At 40.5% G+C, this 25,156-nt stretch overlaps 1 protein-coding gene across 3 annotated transcripts in view; it reads right to left on the reverse strand.

Annotated features, from left to right (window-relative positions):
- Nucleotides 1–25,156, reverse strand: part of LOC138194477 (CUB and sushi domain-containing protein 3-like) — a 229,342-nt gene that overhangs the window by 16,213 nt on the left and 187,973 nt on the right. For all 3 annotated transcript variants that reach the window (XM_069143245.1, XM_069143246.1, XM_069143244.1), the window contains exons 57-62: nucleotides 23,373–23,555; nucleotides 20,405–20,581; nucleotides 13,814–13,996; nucleotides 6,145–6,318; nucleotides 1,086–1,259; nucleotides 533–606 (exon numbers count right to left, since the gene is read on the reverse strand). In XM_069143245.1, coding sequence (XP_068999346.1) covers nucleotides 533–606; nucleotides 1,086–1,259; nucleotides 6,145–6,318; nucleotides 13,814–13,996; nucleotides 20,405–20,581; nucleotides 23,373–23,555 — 965 coding nt within the window. The remainder of the gene's footprint in view (nucleotides 1–532; nucleotides 607–1,085; nucleotides 1,260–6,144; nucleotides 6,319–13,813; nucleotides 13,997–20,404; nucleotides 20,582–23,372; nucleotides 23,556–25,156) is intronic.

Consider the following 25,156-nt stretch of genomic DNA (forward strand, 5'->3'; position numbering starts at 1 on the left):
CACACACACCCTCAAACTGCACACAGCACACATTATCATAGATCTAGACAAATCCACCATGTCTTCACACACACTTTCGAGGCAGTAGAGGAATCCGGTTGTTTTTCTTCTTCTGTGTAACCACCAGGGATGGATATGTGCATGCGTCACTGCTACATCCTTGCACCCACATAACATCATCCAAAGGAATAACTCATGATTTTACCTGGAAAACCCACTGGAGGACTAAGTACGGTTAACACGGTGGAGCTGAGCACTTTAAGTGGTACTTTGATTTGGTGCTTCTTGTTCACGGCCATCTCTCTCGTCCTCTCCGGGACAATACCCAAACACTTCAAATATCATGTATGTTCTCCTAGTTGAGTGCCCAAAAATCCATTTTTATGATGCATGCATGTCAATTACACTGAGGCACAACATGTTGCAAACACCTTTCCATATAATGCAGGTCAGCGTTGAGCTTCTTTGCAATTTTCTGGTTCTGTTTGAAATAATTAGGACAAATTCAACAAATAACAAGTGCTCATTTTACCTTAAAGCCTGTTGTGTAATTCATGAAGCCGTGCTCCGGTGTCCCTGGATTTTCACATGTGGTTCTCATGGGCTCTGGAACAAGAAATAGTTGTGACGATAATAGATTGTAGGAGATCAAAAATTAGAATACGACAAAGGGGCAAACATTGATAATGAAAAAGTAATTTCTCCCTGGAGTACCATGTAGCGTAGGACAATTACTGAAGTGGCGTGGTAACATTGGCACAATTACTTTTCCATCTTTAACCTCTCTGACTGTGAATACTTTGAGTGGAGTTTGCATGTTCTCCCTGTGCCTGCGTGGGCTCTCTCCGGGTACTCCGGCTTCCTCCCACCATCCAAAAAACATGCATGTCAGGTTAATTGGTGGTTCTACAAATTGCCCTTAGGTGTTAATGAGAGTGTGAATAGTCTTTGTTTCCGTCTGTCTCTATGTCTCAGATTCTGCTGTAACACCATTTAGTGCATCGTAAATCACTTTACACTCCAGTCCCAAACATTCTTTTTAGTTGTGGTCTAGCTGAATCAGTGCACAGACTAATAATCAATACCTATACATCGAGGCTGCAATCCGCTCCAGGTGCCGTCCTCCTGACACATGCTTGTTGTTGATCCCACCAGCAGGTAGGAGGCACTGCAGCTAAACGTCACCTCTGACCTGAAAATGAAACTCCGTCCTTCTCGCCGTCCTTTGGCAGGTGTGCCGGGATCTCCGCAGAACTTGGCTGCAGAGGAAAAAGTGTGTAATATGACATGATAAGCTCGGAGCCGACAAATCCACCGCAGATGTTCCTGTAACTACACAGGGTACATTCACACTGCACTGCTGCACCATTTCTCCTTCGTGTCAACACAGTCGACCTATTGATCTGCAGGTTATTAATTTTTACAACTCAAACATTTGTTACTTTTTCGCTTCATGATACATCAGGAACACCGCAGCAGACAGTCAGATTAATGCAGCATTCAGATGTCTGTTCAGTTTTTAATTTAGAAATAAAAAGCTGTGTCGGCTTCTGCTGTACCTAAACATGATCCGTCCACGAGTTTCTGCAGTGGTTCTCGTTGCTGTGTTGAGTCATTCTGTTTTTGTAATGTTTTATTACATCCTATTTATTTAAGTTCAAGGACTGAATTATTCAGATTGCACTGACATTGTGCTCGTTACACAAAGTCTTTTACCCATTCTTTACTGCACGTGGGAAGATGCGTTGACATTCCTGTCTCAGGATGAATTGCTCCGTCTAATCATTTTTTTGTTCTCAACAATCAGCCTTGCTGGCGAGTGGTTCCAGCAGGTAAGTGAATATCCATCTTGGCAGCAAAGAGGGAGAGAGGGAGGTCATGCCTCTCAATTTTAGATCAAAATAATTAGCAAGTGAAATATTAATTTCTCTGACAGAGCCCTGAGGTTAACGTAACTGAAGCCATCTGCTGCTGCTGTTGCTCTCTAAAGTCTCTCTTATGATATCACTTTTTTTAATGGGACTCCAGCCGCAGCCTCGGCAGACGAAGCTCGATGGATTATCACTTCTGCTGCTTCAGTTTATTGCTTATAGACATCTCATCAAACTGACTGGAATAATTTAGCCTAAATGGATTTGATGGTGAGAGAACTAGGCCATTTTACGGTCTCCCACAGTATCTTTCTATACATCTTTAATTTATATGTGCATCCATCAATCAACTATAAGCATACTAATCAGTAAAAGTTTTTTGTTGGCTGAAGGAGGTTCACAAATGCTCAGTGTGTGTGAGAGCAGAGGCAAGGATGAGAGTCACAACATTCAGTCACGCAGCCAGAACACTGCGGGATCAAGCCAATAATAAGGCAGACTGCTCCTTCAGACCTGACATGTGCTGCTGCGTGGAGGTCTGGAGACAGAGATAAGTTCTTGCTTTCTCTCTTCCTAGAAGTCAGGAACCAACAGGGTCTTCCCACAGCCAATTCCATACATAATAGATATCTGGTAAAAGAGGAGATTAGAATCCAGCCCATGCAGGAATGGTTGAATAAAGCCATTACTGCAAATACTATTATCTTCAGAAATAAATCCTTGTTTTCAAAGACATATCTTCTCCAAGAAAACGTGTTTGCCAGCACTGTAGGTTCCCCTGTGAAAACGCCGCATTATGAGCTCCAACCCCCCCAGTATGCACTAGTTTGACCGTGTTTGATATGACAACAAATAAAGATGCAAATGTCGGGCCAGAACTGAAAACGATTCCCGTCACTTCTCAACCGGCATAGAAAGACTTTGTATTCAGATGGCATTTTGTGGAGGGTTGACAATACAGGCCGAACAGGTGACATGCTCATCAGTCATACGCTTCAAGCTGCAGGGAAATAATGTACTGTTTTATGGATATATAAGAAAAATGGTCCCAGGCCAACCCAAGCTCAACATATTTAATGTGCCCGTGTGTGCATATGTACATACAGTATATGTGTGTGTGTAGGTGGAGGAGTGAGAGAGAGAGATGAGTCAAACTTTCTCTCTCTCTCCCACTCTCACACCCTCACACCCTCTTCCCTTCCTTGATGAATTATCAATGCTTTGAAGTAATCAGTATGCAAAGGCGAGATTCAAAGTTGGGATCACAGACTTATCCCTGCAGACACATGAACCAGCGCTCTCAGACACTGAATTTGACCGTTTTTGGCGTGTTATTATAGTGAACATGACCATGCATCTTAATCCTGTTTGGCTGCCAAAGTACAGACATAAAGAAAAGATTGGCTTCTGCAGATTCCTTGTAACTCCTGCAGTTTTTCTGTAGTGTATTTTAACTAAAAAAGTGCTGAGTTAAAGATGAACTGCAATTCCATTTCTGAAATATTCAGCAGTGCAAGCATACTGTATGCCTAATAAACAGCAAGGCGGTGGCATTAAATTGAGTCTGCACCAAAAATAAATTGAATAAAATGATCAGGTTTCATTTGCAGCAAATGTGTGTGATGGAGCCAAATCTGATTATCCATCCTGTTGAGTTAAATATTCTGTTGGTATGAGTAAATTTAAAGTATTGACTATTTCTTGGATAATATTTTTGTAGTTGCACATCATGCACTGATACAGAAACATAATAAGCCAATGTGACTTTAAACTTTCTTCATTACAAATGCATGTATTTATTAAATAATACAGCATATTTACAGTAATGGTCAGTACTTTAAATACATGCAAGCGGTTACACTAACTAAGGATTTACCTCTTAATAATGGCTTCAGGATTTATAGTAACTACCACCTGAGGCTGCTGTAGGCAGTGCTGTGCTGACATTTTAATGGATAGATAATAGCCTTTTCTACACCAAATATGATCAGCATTTTCTCCCCCTTTGTTCCCATTTCCCAGCCTCATTTATTTGCCTTGGTAAGCCAAAGTGATTTATCACAGACTTACTCCAACTTCGGGTAATGTAGCAGGAGAGCCAAGTCCTTTCCAGAAGTTGGTTATTGATCACACTGAATTATGTTTATAGTGAATGGCTCTCAATTTGTGTAAATTTTTGATTTTGTCAATCACTGGAACCTGCACTCTGTGTCATGAATAATGGAGCTATTAAATGTAATTATTACGTCAAACAATTCTTTGTCAATGTTACACAAACACACACGGTGCTGTAGGGGGTTGTTTTGGGGGTGCTGATGTGGAAAAATGATTGTAGTGTGCTGAGGAATGACACTGCTCGTCATAATTGCAGCATACAGCTTCCAGACATGGTACATTTACCAAGTGGAACCTTCTCCATTTCCTGACATGTTTCACCCATCACAGCAATGCAGGGCCACAACACAGAGATACCAGTGTGCCTCAAGGAAAACTTTGGTCATTTTGCTTTGATAAAGCACATATCTGCAGACAGAAAGCAATGTGCACACTCACTTGCACAAATAACAACAAGCGACTGCAATGTGGGCATTTAGGAGATCAAATGGCTGCACGAGGTACTGTGCTTCTAGTTGCATGGTCACAAACACAAGCAGTCTGTCAGCTCAATCTCAGATCCTAAGTACCCAAATGGGGCCACGTCTGCCTGAATACATATGGCCACTAGCATCCAATCCTGTCATTAGCATCAATTTCAAAGGAGCACACATGTAAATGAAGTCCTTTTTAAGTGAGCTCAGGGTTCTCTGACAGTTTGTGTTTGTTGTGATCCAACATGTGGTACTGAAATACATTGTAGTAACTGTATGCACTATTAATGAATGCAGCTAATAAAATCCAAAATGAAATCGAGTAAAAAAGGTGCAATTACCAATCAGTGTGATAGAAAATGCAGCTCTTTACCAGTCAAAACAAAAGGAATGTCTTCATTAACCAGTTTCAGTGATAGTGCTTCAGATAAAAACAACACATCTTTTAGCACTTCAAGTATCGTACGTGATTATTTTTAGCTGCGTTTGTTTTATTCCACTCAGTCCTAACTAACATTCTGAGAAAAAGAAAGACATGTAGTGTAAGTACTTGAACCTTCTTGATATTTCATTTCTGTCTGACTGATATAATGCAAGAGTGATTCTGATGACAGCGAGACACTGTTGAGCAGTCATGCATACCAGAGGTTATTATTATGCTTGCAAAGATGAGTCTGAGAAGATTTTAATGTAGTTTGGAGCATCAGACACTCCACTCATGCCTCCACTCGGATCATCATCTTAATCATTAACATTTTAGCTTTGACTCTCGGGCTAGAGGTCAATTCACTTTTCATTTAATCAAAATGTTAATTCGAAGTTCCATTTCATGTACTAATGTACAAGTAATGCAATGTCCATGAACAAGAAGGATCTAATGTCCTTCTCCTCCCAAAAAAGTTCCAATATTTGATATTAAAAAAGGCCATTTTGTAGCTCTGAAAGTGTTTTTAAGATTAAGTATGACGGACTGCTTACAAAAAGGACCTTGATGTTGTGTACAAACCTGTCTTCTTCTATTTTTAGCATAATTCAGCTTTTTCCACAAAGGTGCTGATGTTAAATTATATTTCTTATTCGTGAATTTCATTAATTTTATCAAGTTGAAATAACCTTCTATAGGGCCACACAGCAAAGTGGTGTGGAGAGCACAACTTAAAACTAGTGTAATGATGGTGATACAAATTGTAAAATAGCACGCAGGTATCACCATCAAGAGAGCGTTGAGACATTACCTGTCATGACTTCCTCAAAGAATAATGTGTAATGTTGAGGGAAGTATTGTACCTCTCCGTATTCACTGTTTTCACAACTTTCATGCACAGTGGAAACCTTGGTAGTTTCATTGTCAAATACATGTGGCAAGACAGAATCTTTGATCTTTATTTCCCAATCATGTAATATGAATTTCTGATCAATAGATGAGAAAGAGGGAAAGCAACAGGATGCCAGAATTTAATTATGTGGCCTACACTTCATATGCCTGAACATGTTTAAAAAGAGAAATCAGGAGAAAAGATCCTATTTCACTAACTGTGTATATTGCCACATTTCAGGTGGCAACAGAAATGTCACCGCGACCATTTCAGTCCAAGGTCAGAGAGACTTCCTCCACAGATTTCTATACTTATGATTATAATTATCAGGAAGGTAGGTACAAATGAAAGGAGGAGATGCTGACTCACGCAAGCACTGAGGCAGGTCTCCGCTCCAGGTCCCGTTCCCCGTGCAGGTAAGAACAGCAGGGAAGGACAGTTCGTAGCCGGGCAAACAGCTGTAGCTCACACTGGTGCCCCACTCCAGGACAGAGCCCTCCTGGAGGCCGTTGGGGATGGGTGGGGGTGTGGGACATGTCACCACTGTAGATAGTAAGGACACAGTCACAAGCTTAGCAGTGTCATCCATGCACAAAACAGGTCCACTCAAGAGTCACAACAAGGTTGGAAAGGATTTTGGGGCAAAAAACAAAACAAGACACACATGAGAGCAAAACAAAGCCAATTGACTAATTGATCTCCAATGTATTGTTGAGAATCCAGATCTGACAAAAGTCACAGAACATTTTAAAACCCGATATATATTTCAATATTTCAATAATATTTCAACTCTATAATTCTGACAGCACACAGGCCTCTCTAATGTTAAAAGCTGAATCATAAATGCTGCATGTTGTTGCCCTCTGCATCAGTGAAAGGTCTCCAGCAAACATGAAGTTGGAGTTCAAATTTAAATCATTGGTAGTTTATGGGCACCATGTGCTGCTCTGTATGACCAGCACATGTATGAGCACAGTATAAGCAAAACACTCACAATATTTGCAGTGGGAATTTGGTCACTTAAGAACCAAGACACGCAAAGTCAAAATATGTATTAAACCAAGATGACAAAGTAGTCTCGAAAAGTACTGGATTCTGAATAGACACGATCATTAGGAAAATTGCAAATAAAAAAACCCGACAAATCTGCAGCAACTGCGTGATGCTATCAATGTCAATGTGGACCAAAATCTCTGAGTAATATTTCCAGCACTTTGTTAAATCTATGCCACGAAGAATAAAGGCAGTTCTGAAAAGGAAAAGGGGGTCCAACCCGGTGCTAGCACGGTGTACCTAATAAAGTGGCCGGTGAGTGCAGTTCTACACCACGGGCCTTGCATTTCTAATCCAAATTTTCATAGTGTTGTTAATAGGGATAACTGTTGTTAAAATCTATAAAACACTCACTTTTCCCCCAATAAATTGTCATTCTTACAGGTTTTATCTTCTCATTCATATCCAGATTATAAATATATTCATGTTCCAAAGTGGCTGAGCGCAGCTTCTTTTCAAACACAGCAGGACTTTTACATGCAGGTGAAAAATGAATTTATTATCATTATTACACCACATATAGTGCTATTTTACAGATATCATGAAGTAATAGAGGTGGTAAAAATTCACCAGTCTGCACAGTGTGGGTTACAATCGAGTGAAAACTAGGTCTTTAGCCCAGAGAAATAGTCTGTGTTTTGACTGTGAGGGAATTCTCTGTTTGGAGTACACTGAATAATTTCTGCGATAAATGAGGGGACATCTTGTGTCTGTGTAAGCCATAAACTTTCTGCTCAACAAATGTAATAAATGAATTCACAATAAAGCTGAGAGTTTGTTCTGACACACTTGGAGATGAACCCATGGGGATGCAGATGGGATATGGGTTTTAGGGATGTGAATAAATTATAGCAGTTGTTTTATAGAATTGCTATCGTCCCTCAACACCCATCGTTTCCTCAAGTCTTGCTTTCTTTCAGGCATCTTTGTGTACGGAGAAACACTTGAACAAACATTGGCAAATTTAATTCAGGCTAAATTCAAGCCTTGCAACTGCTTGGCATGTTCAGATGTTTAGTGTATGATTCTAGTTATTTAAACTATTGTGTTTACACCACAGCTCTCAAGCCAAAGTTTTAGTCTTTTGGCAGAAAAACAACACGGATAGTCTCACACAAAATACACAACAAAAATATACAGATGAAGGCAAACTCTTAAGTACAGTGCATCCGGAAAGTATTCACAGCGCTTCACTTTTTCCACATTTTGTTTTGTTACAGCCCGATTCCATAATGGATTAAATTAATTTTTTTCCTCAAACTTCTACACACAATACCCCATAATGATAATGTGAAAAAAGTTGTTTGAAAATTTGTGCAAATCTATTAAAAATAAAAAAATGAAAAAAATCACACGTACATAAATATTCACAGCCTTTGCCATGACACTCAAAATTGAGCTCAGGTGCATCCTGTTTCCACTGATCATCCTTGAGATGTTTCTACAACTTGATTGGCGTCCACTTGTGGTAAATTCAGTTGATTGGACATGATTTGGAAAGACACACTATATAAGGTCCCACAGTTGACGGTGCATGTCAGAGCACAAACCAAACTATGAAGTCAAGGAATTGTCTGTAGACCTCTGAGACAGGATTGTATCGAGGCACAGATCTGGGGAAGGGTACAGAAAAATGTCTGCATCATTGAAGGTCCCAATGAGCACAGTGGCCTCCATCATCCGTAAATGGAAGAAGTTTGGAACCACCAGGACTCTTCCTAGAGTTGGCCGCCCGGCCAAACTGAGCGATCGGGGGAGAAGGGCCTTAGTCAGGGAGGTGACCAAGAACCCGATGGTCACTCTGACAGAGCTCCAACGTTGCTCTGTGAAGAGAGGAGAACCTTCCAGAAGGACAACCATCTCTGCAGCACTCCACCAAGCAGGCCTGTATGGTAGAGTGGCCAGACGGAAGCCACTCCTCAGTAAAAGGCACATGACAGCCCACCTGGAGTTTACCAAAAGGCACCTGAAGGACTCTCAGACGATGAGAAACTAAATTCTCTGGTCTGATGAAACAAAGATTGAACTCTTTGGCCTGAATGCCAAGCGTCATGTTTGAAGGAAACCAGGCACCGCTCATCACCTGGCCAATACCATCTCTACGGTGAAACATGGTGGTGGCAGCATCATGCTGTGGGGATGTTTTTCAGCGGCAGGAACTGGGAGACTAGTCAGGATGGAGGGAAAGATGAATGCAGCAATGTACAGAGACATCCTTGCTGAAAATCTGCTCCAGAGTGCTCTGGACCTCAGACTGGGGAGAAGGTTCATCTTCCAACAGGACAACGACCCGAAGCACACAGCCAAGATAACAAAGGAATGGTTTCGGGACAACTCTGTGAATGTCTTTGAGAGGCCCAGGCAGAGCCCAGACTTGAACCCCATTGAACATCTCTGGAGAGGTCTGAAAATGTCTGTGTACCGACTCTCCCCATCCAACCTGATGGAGCTTGAGAGGTCCTGCAAAGAAGAATGGGAGAAACTGCCCAAAAATAGGTGCTAAGCTTGTAGCATCATACTCAAAAAGACTTGAGGCTGTAATTGCTGCCAAAGGTGCTTCAACAAAGTATTGAGCAAAGGCTGTGAATACTTATGTATGTGTTATATTTTTGTTCTTTATTTTTAATAAATTTGCAAAAATTTTAAACAAACTTTTTTCATTTAGTCATTATGGGGTATTGTGTGTAGAATTTTTAGGAGAAAAAAAATGAATTTAATCCATTTTGGAACAAAGCTGTAACATAACAAAATGTAGAAAAAGGGAAGCGCTGTGAATACTTTCTGGATGCACTGTACATTTTTGCACTGGGCAGGACCACAAACACAAGCTGCACTAGTCTGCATCATTAGAGGAACAATGTTACCTAGCAGGGTACTTTAGCTTGCAACTCTCTAAACTAGAGATGATCCTCCTATATGAAGAGTAGAGTAACTCCTTCATCCATGCACCTTGGCATACTGCATGCCAGAAGACATCATGATGATTTTAATGCCAAAGTTAGTTCAAAACTGATGATTTTCAGTTATCAATTTCTGGAGGAGAGATCAATAAATTCACCTACAGTTGTATTTTGTTGGTTAGAGAATCAAGTCAGGATAATAAATTATTTAATTTAAAGTGACTTTCACCTGAAGTTAGCCCTTAATCTTCCACTTGATTACTAAATTTACAACGCTTGCTCGGGACTAACATTAATCTAAAACGGTCTAAAACTAAATAAGAGTGAACCTAAGATGCATAAAGGGAATAAATGCAAATTTAGTACACAAAGTAGGTTTTAATGCTGTATATGTTATGAACAAATTCACTACTGAATATTTGAAAGCTGTTTTTACCGTGACAACATGATTATATATATTTAAAAAAAAGAGTAGATTCATATTACAAATTCATATGGCAGTAAACATAATATAATGTAGGAAAAACTTTCTCGCCAGGTTAGGTTTCGTTAAAAAAAAAAAAAAAAAAAAAAAAAAAAAATTTCTACAGAATGAATTACAATAAATGTGGAGTGAGCCACGGTGGGATATGCAGACGTTCTCTCCAAGGTGGAACTGTCTTTTGTTCTTGGTTGGCAGCGGATCGAAAAGGATTTCCATATGGACATTTTGTAGGAGTGTACAGTATACAGTATGTGTTTTAGAAGTATGCTATATTTGGAAGGATATTTAAGCCATAATGAAGAGTGAATACAAGTTAAAGGCAAAATCTGATGCAAATGATGCTGCAATCTGTTGTTTAATGTCTTCTTTGAAGTTAATGCATTAGTTAAGTGTGTTCTCAGTTTGGGATTTGTTGCTTTGAAGCATTAGATTAAAAAAAGGCCCTCCATTTTAAATTACCTCACTAAAATAGCCAGCTGGATGTTGTAAAGCAGAAATGTGAAGTGTGAATGTGAGTTTTCTGACAGTATCTATGTAAACAAAAAGGAAGAAAGAGATTGTTTGAGCACAGCCGTGCAAGTAGGCAAACTACGCTGCTTAGAAGAGTAGGCCTACAAATCCTGTAAGAACTGCATCAGAAATTGCACACTTAAAAAATAAATTTAAAAAAATGGAGACAAGGGTGGCAGGCAGAACTGAATGAGAAGCAGAGAGCGTCCCCATTTTCCTAAGTAGTTCTAAGCAGCATTAGTCCCTCTTAGCTGAACATGCCAAACCTGGGATTCAAACTGAATCCTTGCCGGGCGAAGCTTAGGATGCGTCATCTGCAGCGGTTGTTTGCGCATCACACACAAATGCTGTCGTGAGAACAGACGCTCACACATTAAGTATAAAATTATGCACAGCGTCGTCACATGTAAAAGCCCTGTTTCTCTTTTACTCTCTATTTTTCTCTCTCTGCCTCTCCCTTCCTTTCCTCTCACTTCCCTCTGTATCCGTTACCCCACCTCTCTGGAATATTAGCTCATATCCCAATGGCACATCATCCAAATCTATGACAAGATGTCAGATATCCTGTAAAATGACAGTTTTTCAACAGCTTACCCCGTCTGAACTGCTGCACCTTTAACTTAAACCCAATCACGCAAAAATAAAAAGGCAAACAATCTTACTGGAACGGGGACTGTTTTCAGTTTCAGATGAAAGAAAAGAAAATAGATATTTTCTCGATCCTTTTCCAAGACATCTTGCTGCGTAGGCTGTCAGCGAGAGAGATGATAAAAAAGCCGTGATTACCAGTGAGCTGTTCTATTACTTGTCCTAGATAGTTTCAGACCAAAGGAGAGGAAGGGAGCAGTGACAAGGAGAAAATAGAGCTCCAAACATCTGTATTCCCTCTTAATACCACATCCACACTGAGGAGTGGTGAAATTAATGTAGAGCACCCACTTAGTAATCAGACTCTTCTCTCTTACCTTCCTTTTATTCAATCCCCCCATGAGAAAAATAAGTGCGACTGGAAAGGTGAGAGGAGCGGAGAGTGATAAGAGTCAGAGGAGACCTTGTGGCTCACTGCCTAATGCATATAGGTCAGTGGTAGATGACAGCACTCAGGCAGCAGCAGCAAAGAAGAGGGAGATAACGTGACGGTGTGTAAGTATCTATGTGTATGTACGCATGAGAGATACATTTCTGTAATTGAATGCCCCGATGCGATTGTATGCATACATGGTGATGCGTGAGTGTGGGTGAAGCCTAAGCTCGAGGTTTACGGCAGCTGTCAAGGATTAGAGCTCGGGGGAGTGTGAGCTTGGATGTTGTAAACTTCGAGGCGAGATCGTACAGCGAGCCTGAGGAGGGCAAGAAGCGTGTGGCTTAAAAACCACAGCTCTCTAAGAGCTGAGCGAAGGAGTGGGAATGACACACACTGGTTCTGGGTTCCTACCAGCATCTCATCATACACAAGATATATCTAGAAACCAAAACAGCCTTTAAATAACAAGAAAAAAAACAAACAGGCTCTGTGTTTTTCCCTGATACTCTTTCTCTTTCTAAGAATTTGTTGTTTTATTTCCTGTGACTCTTTGCCTTTCTGGATGGTGCCTCTGTATATTTCGCCAACAGTTTGATGTTTGTCTGTATACATGTCCTGTCTCTCACACTCTAGGTCTTTTTTTTCTCACATTTCATTTGTCCTTTCCCATTTCTCAAGAGGCAAATATAACGCTAGCTCGCTTCGCTGTAACTGAGAGAGCAGCCTGGGAACAGTTCCTTAGCAACAATGAGCCGCCGTATGCCTGGTGGGCTCCTTCCTCTCCTAGTGTACTTTTGAACTGTTCGCTGCACAAGTTAATCTTCCCTGCAATACTTACTTTCGGGTGTCAAAGGCACAAATGCTAATCTATACCTCCACTCGAGCGTCATAAATCATAGAGTGATGTAGCGCTGATGGGCTCAGTCCTCTCACTGGGTTTTCCAACTTTGATGTTGATCATAGAGTGTGCACAAACTTTGAGGGAGGAAGCCAATGATTTACTGTTGGAGTACAATTAGAGAGATCCTTGTTGTGATGAAGAGTACTTGTGGGCCATTCATGTCAGAGGAACTTTTAGCTTTGGCTCTGCGCCACTGCAGGTGCAACTCTAGATGCAGGTGTGGGTGAAATCACGATGCCCTAGATCAAGAGCTCTAAAAATTAGCTATACATATATTTTACTTTTTTTTTCTCAAACCAAGCTGAGCAAATCTGTCTCTTACCCAGAGATGTATTATAATTTTTGTTCATCTCATTTATCAATTTATTTGTAAGGGACAATACTACATTTAAATCAAATGTAACCGATGCATTGTATAAACGACTTCTAGCCATAAATAATCTGCCTTACTTGTTGTTGGTTAGATTTTTCAACGGTAAATTAACAATAAAACATATATAAACAAAAAACAACAAACATGAATTGAAACCATTATGACCACTAATGATAATCATTAAGTATGACTGAAAACCAACAACAAAAAGGAAAAAAGGTAGTGATGCTCTATAGACCTACGGATCTCAGTGTTCACAGGTTTGTCTTTGTTTAAGCCATATTTCGCCTCAGTAATGAAAGCTTTGAAATCATTTCACGTTTTTATCTCTAAGGGCAGAATATTCCAAATCTGTGGGCCTTTAACTGGAAAAGACTTTGTCACACTACTTCTGTAATGTAGAGATACAATTTTGGGAAACAGATTCAAAATTGCCTGTGGGTGTGTGCGTATACTTGTGGAAGTGTGCATGCAAATATGTGTACCTTCTTATGCAAATATGTGTCTGTGTGTCTTGCAGGTGTCCGGTCTGATGTGTCATATGCACTTGCAATATCAGAGCACTTAAACAAACAGTATGATACTATCTGACCACAAAGGAAGTCCTGTGTCATTTTCCTTGCTAATCTCGTTAGATCCAAGGGAGTAAGCATGTATTTTATATTGTACGTGACAGTGTGCTACCGTGCCAAGGTTGTTACAGCGTGGGCTGATGGTTATGAAGGTTGACTGTCTCCTGCGTCATGTGTACGATGCGGTGTATGTGAAATGTGTGTTTGAGGATTGTACTTGCCTTGGCATGCTGGCATGGTTCCACTCCAGGTTCCATTGTTGGTGCAGGTTCTTGTGACAGCGTTGTCCCCTCCTATCATCACATACCCCGGCTGGCACATGAACGTCACATTTTGGCCCACTGTGATGTCCTCACCAAATCTGAGTCCGCTCGCTGGAATACCAGGGTCGCCACAGGTGATCACTGCCATCGGTGGTCAAACATAAACAACTTGCATCAGAAATCATCTTAAATGGTGCAGAGGGATTAAAGCCTAGTCAAATTCAAAATAAAACACACCAATTTTTATCAATAAAGTTTCTACTGTGTCTGAACAAACTAAGTAACTATGCAGGGGAGTGGTATGGGGTTATCAAGTCATCACTAGAGGAGGCCCTCTTTTCCATCAATATTTTCTATTTGAGCCTCTCCTCTTGTGCCATTAGGACCTAACCCATGCACTTGTTATTAAGAATCATTATCCTTTCAGGCTTAATAATGATCCTCTCAGTCACATAGTATTTGTTTCGAATGTTTGAAACAGCTGTATATAGTAAAGTTGTGCATGGTGGAAATTGTTCACCAAAGAATGGTGAGGAATTCAAAAATGTAAGTGTGCAACTGCAACTTGACCACCAATTATTCACCAGCAATTAATTACAATGATGATTTGCTGAACAGAAGACTTCTGCAGAAAGAACAGCCTAGTCATTGTACGTTCATCACCAAATAGGTGTTAATAATGTATGTGGCGGTGATCTGGAACTGTTATTGGCTTCCCTGTTGTCTTTTACTTCTATGGTTCAAACGGTTTGGAGCAGTTGTGAATTGCTTCAACAGAGGAGTCACTGCTTTAACACAATAGCACTGTGCTGAGTGTTGCCTTCTATGTGCAATTTGACAGGTCATTAATAAGCAATTAGATGTGAGAGTGGAAATTTGTTGACCTCTTTGGGACTGTGATCAGTAAAGATTATTCCAGGGAAATCAACTTGGTTGCATTTTTTACCATAAAAATGTCAACGTATAACAATTTTTTACAATGCCGTATGTATTTCTGCGAGATTTTGTATGCAAATGAGTTTGGTAACAAGGTTTACGCCTTGTTCACGTCATATCAAGTTTCATTGCATTGACGTCAACATTCAATTATGTAAATATGAATGAGAGGAGGACTTTTCTGAAAGCTCTGATTCTATCCAACTTGGCCCATCATAACACTGAAGCACTTGAAAAAGCGAATAAACAGATGAGTTTGGTAACAAGTTTTACGCCTCGTTCACGTCATATCAAGTTTCATTGCATTGACGTCAACATTACATTTTTCAGTCCACTGACTGAAGCCCTAAATTTAATGAAGTAAGGTTAACGCACAGTAGTATTTTTAAAGCTCCCTAAACCACTCTGTCATCAAAAAAACATCTTCCTGAGTTGTCCACAGCTCATGGCTGTAAACATGGGAATCTTTTCCATTTCTACAATCCATCCCCTGTGCTGTTAACTGTGGGTTATTGAAGGAAATAGGCTCCTTTGTAAACATACGGTTTGTTACGATACAATTTTTAGAGAATGCACTGACGTTTGCGCCTAAATCCTATCGAAAGGTTTTTATTATTGACTCAATAACCTTAAAATTAACCAAATACAGGGATGTAATGGTTTTACCTGGATGGTCAAACACACCCAATTGTTCATCAAAATATAAAGAGGCTACTTGACAATATTACAGAACAAAGTTTGCCTGTTGTGTATTTTTCTGCAGCTTGATGCTGGCTGTGCATAATGTAATCCAGGTAAACACAATGGATCATTTTGCATAATGCATAAAGCTCCGGGTTCTGTATTTTGGCTGTCGCCATTTTGCTATTTTGAAGACAGAAGTTACCATATATTCGAACAGGCCAGGGAGGAGCAAGTGGTGGATGTGACTCTCTGACGACACTACACCCCGCCCACCTATAGCACAAACCTGACTGCACCACAGGCCTGTCAATCAAACAGACACGCCCCCAAACATTTATCTTTTTGAGGCCGAAATCAAATTCATGATTATTTTCAAATGGATCGCCAGAAAAAAAAAAGAGAAGTGACTTAAGCGAATGGTACCACAATGACTTGTGGAACAAATATATTGAGTTTGTACTTCATGAGAGAAGTTGAATGGGAGTCTATGGAGCCATATTCTTTTTGGAACCAACCCCGAGTGGCTCTCAGTGGTATTGCAGTTTGAGGCCTTGGCCCTTACTTTTCAGAACCGCAAGCTACATCTACTTTTATGTACCTGTAGAGTCTATGGTCACAATGTAAACGACGACAGAAGTAGCATATAGTATGGCATAACGCCTGGCTTACAGTATCACAATTTATTGAACTGTAACGCTTGAATAATGATGCTTATCATATCACCGTAATAATAAAACTAATAATAATGACCACTTTTTATTTACACATCCACATTCTAAAATGCACCATAATAGTTATATAATTTGTCCAATATAAGTTAAAGAGCCAGTAAAATTATAATCACGATGGGGAGTATTTTCTGTTCAGTCTCTTCTTTACACATGCCTATTCTTGGCTTCTTCTCATAGCACCATCTCTCCAAAGTAAACAGATGGCTAAGTACTGGCCCACTACATTGTCAGGTCCTAACCCAGTGCTAACCCTGATGAAATTACAGTTGCCAGTCTTTATTTGATTGCTTTTTCATAGCCCTCATCTCATCTAACAGGTCCTAATATGTGTATACTTATTACACTATTACACTAAATGTAAGAAGTCAGTTTGATGCATATGGCTGTTCCTGCTTACGCCTCCTCCCTTAAATTAATTTGTTTGTTTATTTTCAGTTGTTGCCAAGGACTTTACCACTTGGACATGTTTATCATTGCTGGGTGAAACTAACTTTCTCTCCAGACAGGATTCATCTGAGAGTTGCAAATTATAAGCTCAGAAGAAAAGTAATGAAGGTTTTGATGGCAGTAGGTTTTTGCTCCAATGAGGAATATAACCCTGGATGCATCTGTTTTCTAAATTAGCACAACACAACAACATTGACAGGTAAGAAAGAACCCTGCAGAAAATAAGCTTATTGTGTGTCTTTCCTGCACCCAATATCCTGTATGTATGTATTTGATGTTTGTTACACAGTTATCCATAATATGCCTGCAGTGCATACGGAAATTGGTTGTCTAATAAATAAATCAATGTCAGCCTCCCTTGATTTTTTTTTTTGGACTTGACAGGCATTGTGGGTAGTTAACTACTTTTTGAAGGAAGTTCAGTTTAGTTGTTTTCACTTTACACAAGTTATACGTTAACATATTTTCCCACTGACACAAAGTGGATTCTAACAATATCTTTCTTACTTGATGCAATACCAGTTCCAGTCAGACACATTGTGCACCCATCATTTCATCCCAAGCTCCCAGCAAAGCCTTCAGGTGGCAGTATAAAAGCAAAACACAGATTCCTGCTTTGCTAATGAATGCAAATATTGGATGTGTTGAGGTAGATAAACAATTCACCAATTTTGTTTATTTTTCTAGAAATTACACTCATTATTTACATGACTGCAAGTCATTGTTTACATGGATGTTCAATGGCTCCAGCCTTGGAAACAAATCTTTGTGTGAATACTGTAAGGGAAATTCTCATTGTTCAGGCCTGAGTGTTCATTACACTTAAACTGGAGACACCTTGGCTGACTGTCTGTTAAGCAGAATCAAGCCAAGGACACATTCATGTCCTCATCTGGAATAATGTATTCCTTTATAACTGGACCTGTGTGAGCATTCAGGCAGATAGATTTAGCAAGCAGGCACCACCATACGTTGTGATCTCTCTCCTTGTACGAGCTGCTGCCAATAGGCATCCCTGTGTTGTCACCCAGAATGGTCTCCTCTAACTTCTTCAGTTCAAAAAGGTTTTGACTCAAAACTACAATTGTGAACCTCATGGCGGTGGTAGAGGAAAAAAAAAAAAACAGGATCACCAGAGCTATTAGGGTTCATTGCCTGGGAACCATGATAGTCTGTTTAAATTGTGGGCCAATAAAATGTGCACATGCTGACATATTTCAAAGGAAATATAAAAAACTCTGACCTGTTGGTGACCCTTTAACATAACTCAAGAGATGGCCAGTCAGCAACATTTATACTCTGGGAACACTGAATGTCTAAAATACTGTCAGTAAAAATATATCATTCCATATTATTTTAAATTGAATGTGCTGAAGCACAGAGCCTGAAGAGTGAAATGTTAGACTGTCCAAAAACTTGTGGCCTGGCCTGCAGCTGATTTACTGTATCTGGTTTATGTACAGTACATGTGAATTTTAGGTCACTGTAGATGTTTGTTTGCCACATTGCCGATCTGCAGTCAGGTTGACTTGGAGTCCCCACCATTATACATTATCTCGAATTGGGCAAAACGTTCCAAACGTAAACTCGAAGCAGCTGGCATGAATAACAGACAACTCATAAAAATTTCAGTGGGTATCAAATAAAACCAACTGAGGAGGAGGTGGGGAAGTGGTCTTAGTAGAGGAGAGAAAGAGGGAGACAGAAAAGAAAATGCGTGTACGTGAATGCAAATGTTTACATGTGGCTGTCTATCTGTAGGAGTAAAAAACAGTCAGTCAGCACAATGCAGAAAAGCTGCAGGCTGTTGACTTCAACAACTCAACTTACTGCAACTGCACAGCCTTTTCTTTCTGTACACTTACTTGTTCCAATGAAAACAGGTTACTGAGAGAAAACAAGTTAAGGCAGGAAATCGTGAAAGGAATTTTCACACATTTATATTAACTGTTTCCAGTAAAATCTGCATTTAATTGCTATTGGTTTGTAGCCAGATTTCTTTTTTGTCCTTTTTTTCATGTATTCCTTGATCCTGTTGACATACTTTAGGCATGTTAGAGACATATGATGCTGAGTCATCCCCAGTTTTTTTTTTTTTTTTTTTTTACCACAGTATTAGAGCACCTACAAATCTAAAAAAGGACCTGTAGTATTTCAGTCTTAGTTTGACTTTGTATTTAGTTATCTTGGATGCAAGGGATCCTATATGAAGAATCAGATCACTTTAAAAATCTGTCTCAAACTAATCTGATTGTTCTGAAGTCTTTATTTAATAATTCTATCCTCCAACACCACATCCCTCCATCCCGGAGAACACCACTTTTAAACTAGGTGAGAAGGAAATGGTCAAGAAAAGTGATGATCATTGAAAATAGTATATATAATTCAACTGAATGATGCACTGATGAAGTTACAAGGTGAATAGTCCTCATGAAAAAAAAAAATCTGTTTACTGTGTATTTCATAGTGTCATGGCTTTATTTCACAGTTTACTGATCAAGTCTCTGTTCTAGCTAATTTGGCAATTCCTTAACAGGCTGTATACATTTAATTTATCAAACATCAAGAGGGAACTAAAATAAAAGCAGAACTTTTCTGTCTCCCCTTGAAAATGTTGTGTGACTTTGATCTGGTAACCTACATGATCGATTACACATGAACCGTGAAAATGATTGCCTCCTTAATGAAGGCACAGTTAGCCAATCCTGGCAGCTTAAGTGTTGATGTCCCTGAATTGACCACTAAACTTTAATGTGAAGTGATCGCATAAAGGAGAACATGTTTGGTGATGAGTAGGTTTTAAAGTGTGGGAATAAAGCCATTCTGCCTTTCTTAATGTTTAATCATAATTATTCAATCCAATTTTCAATCTTTCTCTCTGTTCCCTCCCTCCCCGTGCGTATCTCTCCGGAGACTCATTTCACTCCAAAATTGAAAATTATCCCCAAACCATTTATCTTTTTCTTGTGATTCAATAACAAGTAAAAAGAATAAGAAAGAGAGAATATGGTGATTTTCAGGAAGAAGAACAATGTGTAATTTTGTTTGATAGTCATCCTGGTGCAAATTAAATATAGATTGGCATACTTCTTAATTACTGCAAGGCTCATTTGCAGAGATCCAGACAATACAAAACTCCCTGACAGTTTTGACACTTCACAGGGAGAGAGGGCTCAGAGAGATTTATGTGTTATTTGAAATCTTGTAGCCAATTTGAGCACCATTGTTGATCACTCAGAGCGCCTCCGTCTGGGAGAAATAGAGAGCAGCATCATCTTCAGAGACATTTATCTGTTCATCATGCTTAATTTCATGGTGCAGCATGACGCAAAGCATAAGAGCAGTGGCTGATTCAGTCTACCATACGGACAACGCAACATTTATTGTGAATGACATGCTGCCTGAGTGTAAATGATCAGCAGTAACTCCCTATCAGGATAACAATAAACTCAGTTTATGTGCACCCATGACAGGTTGAGTGCCCAACCTGCCTTGACCTACTTTTTAACTTGTTCTTTGTGGTGTTATTTCTCAAATAACAAAGTGTGTGTCTGCCAGTGTCGATATAAGTGTGTTTGAACTAAAATTGATGAACCAAGAAATACTGAATTTTGCTCCGTTGTGTTCTTTGGTATTATTGCACGTCATAGCATGAACCCTGTGCAGCATAATAGCATTTTTAAGTAAATTCTAGAAGACCAAGAGATATGCCGCCACCCTCCTTTCATGCTTCTGTGTATACAAAACTCACTTGTGCAGTTTGGAGCTGTGCCAGACCATGTGCCATTTGCCAGACACTGGCGTGTAGGCGGCCCGGTGAGGAAATATCCTTCCATGCAAGTATACACAATGGAGTGGGAGAAGGTTGTGCCGTCCACACGGGAAATACGGCCATGAGCAGGAGTACCTGGGTTTCCACACTGCACCGCTGCAATATAGGGGGAAAAGAGAGGATGTGAAGGTCAGAGGTGTAAAATAGTAATGGATTTTCTATTTTCCATATCAGTGATTCACAGTCTGATGGTGGAAGCCCCGCAAGGTGGCTGAAAGATGACTTCTGAAGGTCTCAAGGTGATTAAATGGTTGTGAAAACATTTATTCCTCCCATACTATGTGAATATTGATAGTTATCTGTAAAAATAATTGCTGGTTTTCTTTTGAATGAATATTTGTAGTTTCATGACTGAGTCTGATTAGTACTCAGGTGAGACAGTCTGTAAAGAAATCATTGGCTTGTGTCAGAGCTCCCCATAATGAGTGTGTGGCTCACATTAGTGGGACGTGAAGCAGCACTGTTTTTCTTTTTAGAGAAGCTGTGAAACATACCAGCAAAGAACCGCTAATCTATACAGCATCACAGCTTTATTAAGACGAGCTAATGAGCAAATAAAACCCTATCGCAGTATTGATGAGTCACCAATAAATAAAGTGTAGTTTGTGTGTTGTCTAGTTCCATAGTACATGTGTGGTAATGACATTTAATATCGTCTAAAAAGAAAAGGATCGAGGGAGTAATTTGCAATTTTGTAGCTATGGTCAAAGCTAAGGACGCAAGGTTCAGCTCTGAAGCTAATTGAACTTAAAATGTAGGTGTGCAATCCTTAGGGAGGAAAAGAACTGACTTTCTGTTAAGGCCTGAAGGTTTAGGCTTCTTAAACTGAGATATTCTTTCCATCATTTTCAAAATTTGCCAACTAAGATGTATCCATGAAGAGCCGAGAGGACAGTTTGTTTCATGTGTTTTTCTTCTGCTCCACATCACGTCTAATTACAAAACTGATCTGCTCTCTCAATCACCTAATTGCCTGGAAAATCTGAAATAGTGATTCTTGTAGGAGACAGACGTGTTCTATGTGTGGTGGTAATTTCTCAATAACCATGTGTGCATACACACAAACTCATCTGTGTGCAAACGCATCACTCAGACAAATACCTAAATCGCCGGGTGCACACACACACACACAGACTCAAACAGTATGCATATGCTCCTGTGTGTATTTACCAAAAATATAGTATGGAAGCCTTTTCTGTTATCTCTGTTCATAATTCAAGACAGACACGATGACAGTCACACAAAACAGACCTTGATGGTATTGTGAGATGAATATTAAGCTGAATATCCATAGTGACTGTTTTCCGGAGACTGTAAAAGGTTGTGGATAATGGATGGACGGGCTTTAACACCAGACAGGGCTTTAGATCACTAACAGACAGCACTGAAACTCATTCAGGCTCCAGTGAATTCAAGCCCCCTCCTTCCAGAAGTGGACGGGTGGTTAAAACAATCTTTAAATCCGGAGTTCAGCTGGGAGATGGAGAGATAAAACGCTAGAAGGAAGAAAGATGCGGGGGAAAAAAAAGGGAAGTGGGGAAAAAGGCTAAGCAGTAGAGAGGGTAGGAAGCAGAGGAGGGATGGAGAGATGGCAAGACAACAAGATTAAGACAGAGAGAAATCAGAGGAGAAGAAGAAAAGGTTAACATCAGGAAAAATGAAGTCCAGAGAGAGATACAGAGCAAATAGGGAAGAAACAAGGGAGATGGAAAGAAAGGCAGATATACACTGAGTAGTTCAGAGGGACTGTGCAGTGGCATATTATAATGAAAATGACATTGGCACTGTTCCAAGCTGGTGGACAGTAAGTAGAGGAGAGCAGGAGCAGTCAAACATTTTCCTCAATATCCGGTTGACCCCTTGGGGTAATTTAGGCAAGATGTAGAGCTGGTGTTCTGTCAACTAATATCTTCAAAATCCACAATGATTCATTTATCACAATCCAAAAGAACTTGGCTTTAGGTGTCTCGAATTAATGAATTTTTTGGTTGCAATCTGGAAGCTAGTCACAGCACCATGTGCTGGCAGAAAATACCAGACTGCAGCAGAGAGATATTTATCCATCTGGTGCAGTACTGTGTTTTGTGAGCTTTTGCAATCACTTGCTGCAGCCAATATGTTGCATACAATGTTTGTGTATTAAAGTGAAGGCTGGGTACTTTTTGGATGCCACAGCTGCTGCGACCAGATCAACTTTTTTGGAGCGTATTTTATAGGGTTTATGAAACAAAACTTATTCATCAGTGCTCCTCAAAGCACTACCATCAATTTCAAACGCTTTGCAAAAAAGGACAGCAACAACTGCTCTGCCATCATAAACTGTCAGTTTCAAGTTGATAAGACCTTCATGTCCATCTTTTGCAAATGCTACATTGAGTCTGTATTAACATTTTATGTAATCTGCTGGTTTTTCTGTGTCAAAGCTCGTTCCAGAAAAGTGAAGGCCAGCAGTAAACTCCTTGGCGTGCAGTAAAGTACCCTCACTGACTAATTTGTAGTCTCTGTGAGAGGGCCCCTCGAACACAAAGCAGACATGCAAGAGCTTTGCCTGAATAAAATACAGTCAGAATTAGGTTTAAAAGAGGGAATATTTGATCAAAGAGTAAATAAGCAACCCTAAGAATCTGACCGAGCCTTCAGTGTCAGCTTTTGGTCGTTGACAGCTGTGAATTTTCAGTGCTATGGGCACATTTCAATCAGCATGCAACAAGTATTGAGATTCAATACCCAGCCCCCTGTAACCACGCATCTCTTTATACATCTGTAGGAGGTTAAATGTGTGCCTGTGTGTGAAGAAGTGTGTGTTACCTCTCTCTATGAGTCCTATCTGCTCCTCTCCTACTGTTCATACATAACATTACAGAGGTATTTTAAAGATTTCTCTTACGTTTGCAGAACGGCTGTTTGCCCGACCAGGTCCCATTGGGGAAGCAGATCCTCTCTGCCGAGCCATACAGTGTGTGTCCCACAGCGCAGGTGAAGCGAACCTTGCTGCGCACTTTGAAGTTCCCTGCCTCCCTGCTGGCATGGGCAGGTGTGCCAGGATCCCCACAGGTGCCCGTCGAGTCGCCTGCAATGGGAGATAACCAGACACGGAGCAATGAAAACAAGACAGTGACGATGTCATCCTGCTCACAGATGGATCCTTTTGCGTTGGTATGGCGGTGAATTACAACACAGGACAATACAGAGAGGGCTTCTGCTCAAACTGGACAACTTTTGAGTCCTCCAGGAACCAGCTATAAAACACACAATGCACCAATGAGCAGTTGTCATCATGCCAACAACCTGGAGGTCCAACACTTTTCACAGCTTTGACACCAGGAGCTTTCTGTCCATAAAAACAGCAGGGCCAGCATTAAAAGGTAACCAGCTGTGGTTATGAGAAACGATGAATACAGTTTGACCTCTGAAGCTAAATGCGCTTTCATTATCCTGAATTATTATTCTGTCTAGCTCAATGGAGGAACATACAGTCATTTCAGTGTCACCACCTTGCACCACCTGTCATGCATGTCTATGGATCAAATCAGAGAGGAAGATGCTGTGTCTCTGGTTAATTCTCCTCATTCCCATTAGGGTTGTCTCTGGTGGGTGAAAGAAATAGGACATGTTCTCTTTCCAAGCCATAGGAAATGAGAGAGCGAGAGAGAGAGAGAGAGAGAGAGCGAGAGAGAGAGAGAGAGAGAGAGAGAGAGAGAGAGAGAGAGAGAGAGAGAGAGAGAGAGAGAGCGCAAGATGACAAGTATGGAATCAGGGCAGTGTCATCACTGCTGAAGATTTTATGTTGTGATGAACAACACGCCAAGCTGAGTGGTGTGTACGTCAGGATGGAGTCTGTGGGGTGGGGTGGGTTTGTATTCACTAGGGACAACCTCAGAGCAAAGGGAAAAAAAAAGCACAGAACACCAACCACCACTTCCACTGTTGCTGCTGCTGCTTCCGTTCTCTCAGAAATGAAACCAGTGGAGGAAAGAAGAAAGAGACATGTTTGGCTTCAGAAGACAAGAGTATCACAGACAGAGAGATAGACATAGAGATATTCAAATAAAGAGGAAGATAGACAGACAGGCAGACATAGGTAGAGAGATAGACAGACAGTCTCTTTGTGAGAGATTCGTGCTTTATTGGCTTTGAGATCCTGTTCCTTGAGCTGTGCACCCACCCTGTGCATTAGTCCCAGTGTGGTGGCTCCTGCTCTGTGTGCACAGAGCAGCAAACAGCTGCAGGAATACTGGACTTGTTGACAAAGCCTTACCGCACAAACACAAGGCTCATATCTTCTACACACATCCCTCTGCTCAGATGTGCACCAACTGCATTTGTCAGGTCAAAGGCTCACAGCTGGAGATGATAACTTTGTGTGTAGCTGTGGTCGGCAATCAGTGTGTCCATAAGAGAGAGCACTTTGATGCCTGTGAATGTTTTTGTGTCTCCCTGCATGCACGTCCATGGAAGTATGCATACATATTTGTTGCCTGCGTGCGTGCATGTCAACTTTGTGCACATATATGTGTGTGTGTGTGTGTGTGTGTGTCTCTCACAGCAGCTGTCGGTACTTCATTAGTCTCCTTTGGTTAGGTGAGGCAGCCCGACTCAGCACGCGCTGTGACAGCTATAATCTCACTAATTGGGACGGTGGTGGATTTGGTTTGAATCTGAGTTAATGTC

The sequence above is a fragment of the Embiotoca jacksoni genome, unplaced genomic scaffold (assembly GCF_022577435.1).
Source record: "Embiotoca jacksoni isolate LCO1_2020_lvr unplaced genomic scaffold, fEmbJac1.0.p SCAF_11, whole genome shotgun sequence".
Lineage (NCBI taxonomy): Eukaryota > Metazoa > Chordata > Actinopteri > Embiotocidae > Embiotoca > Embiotoca jacksoni.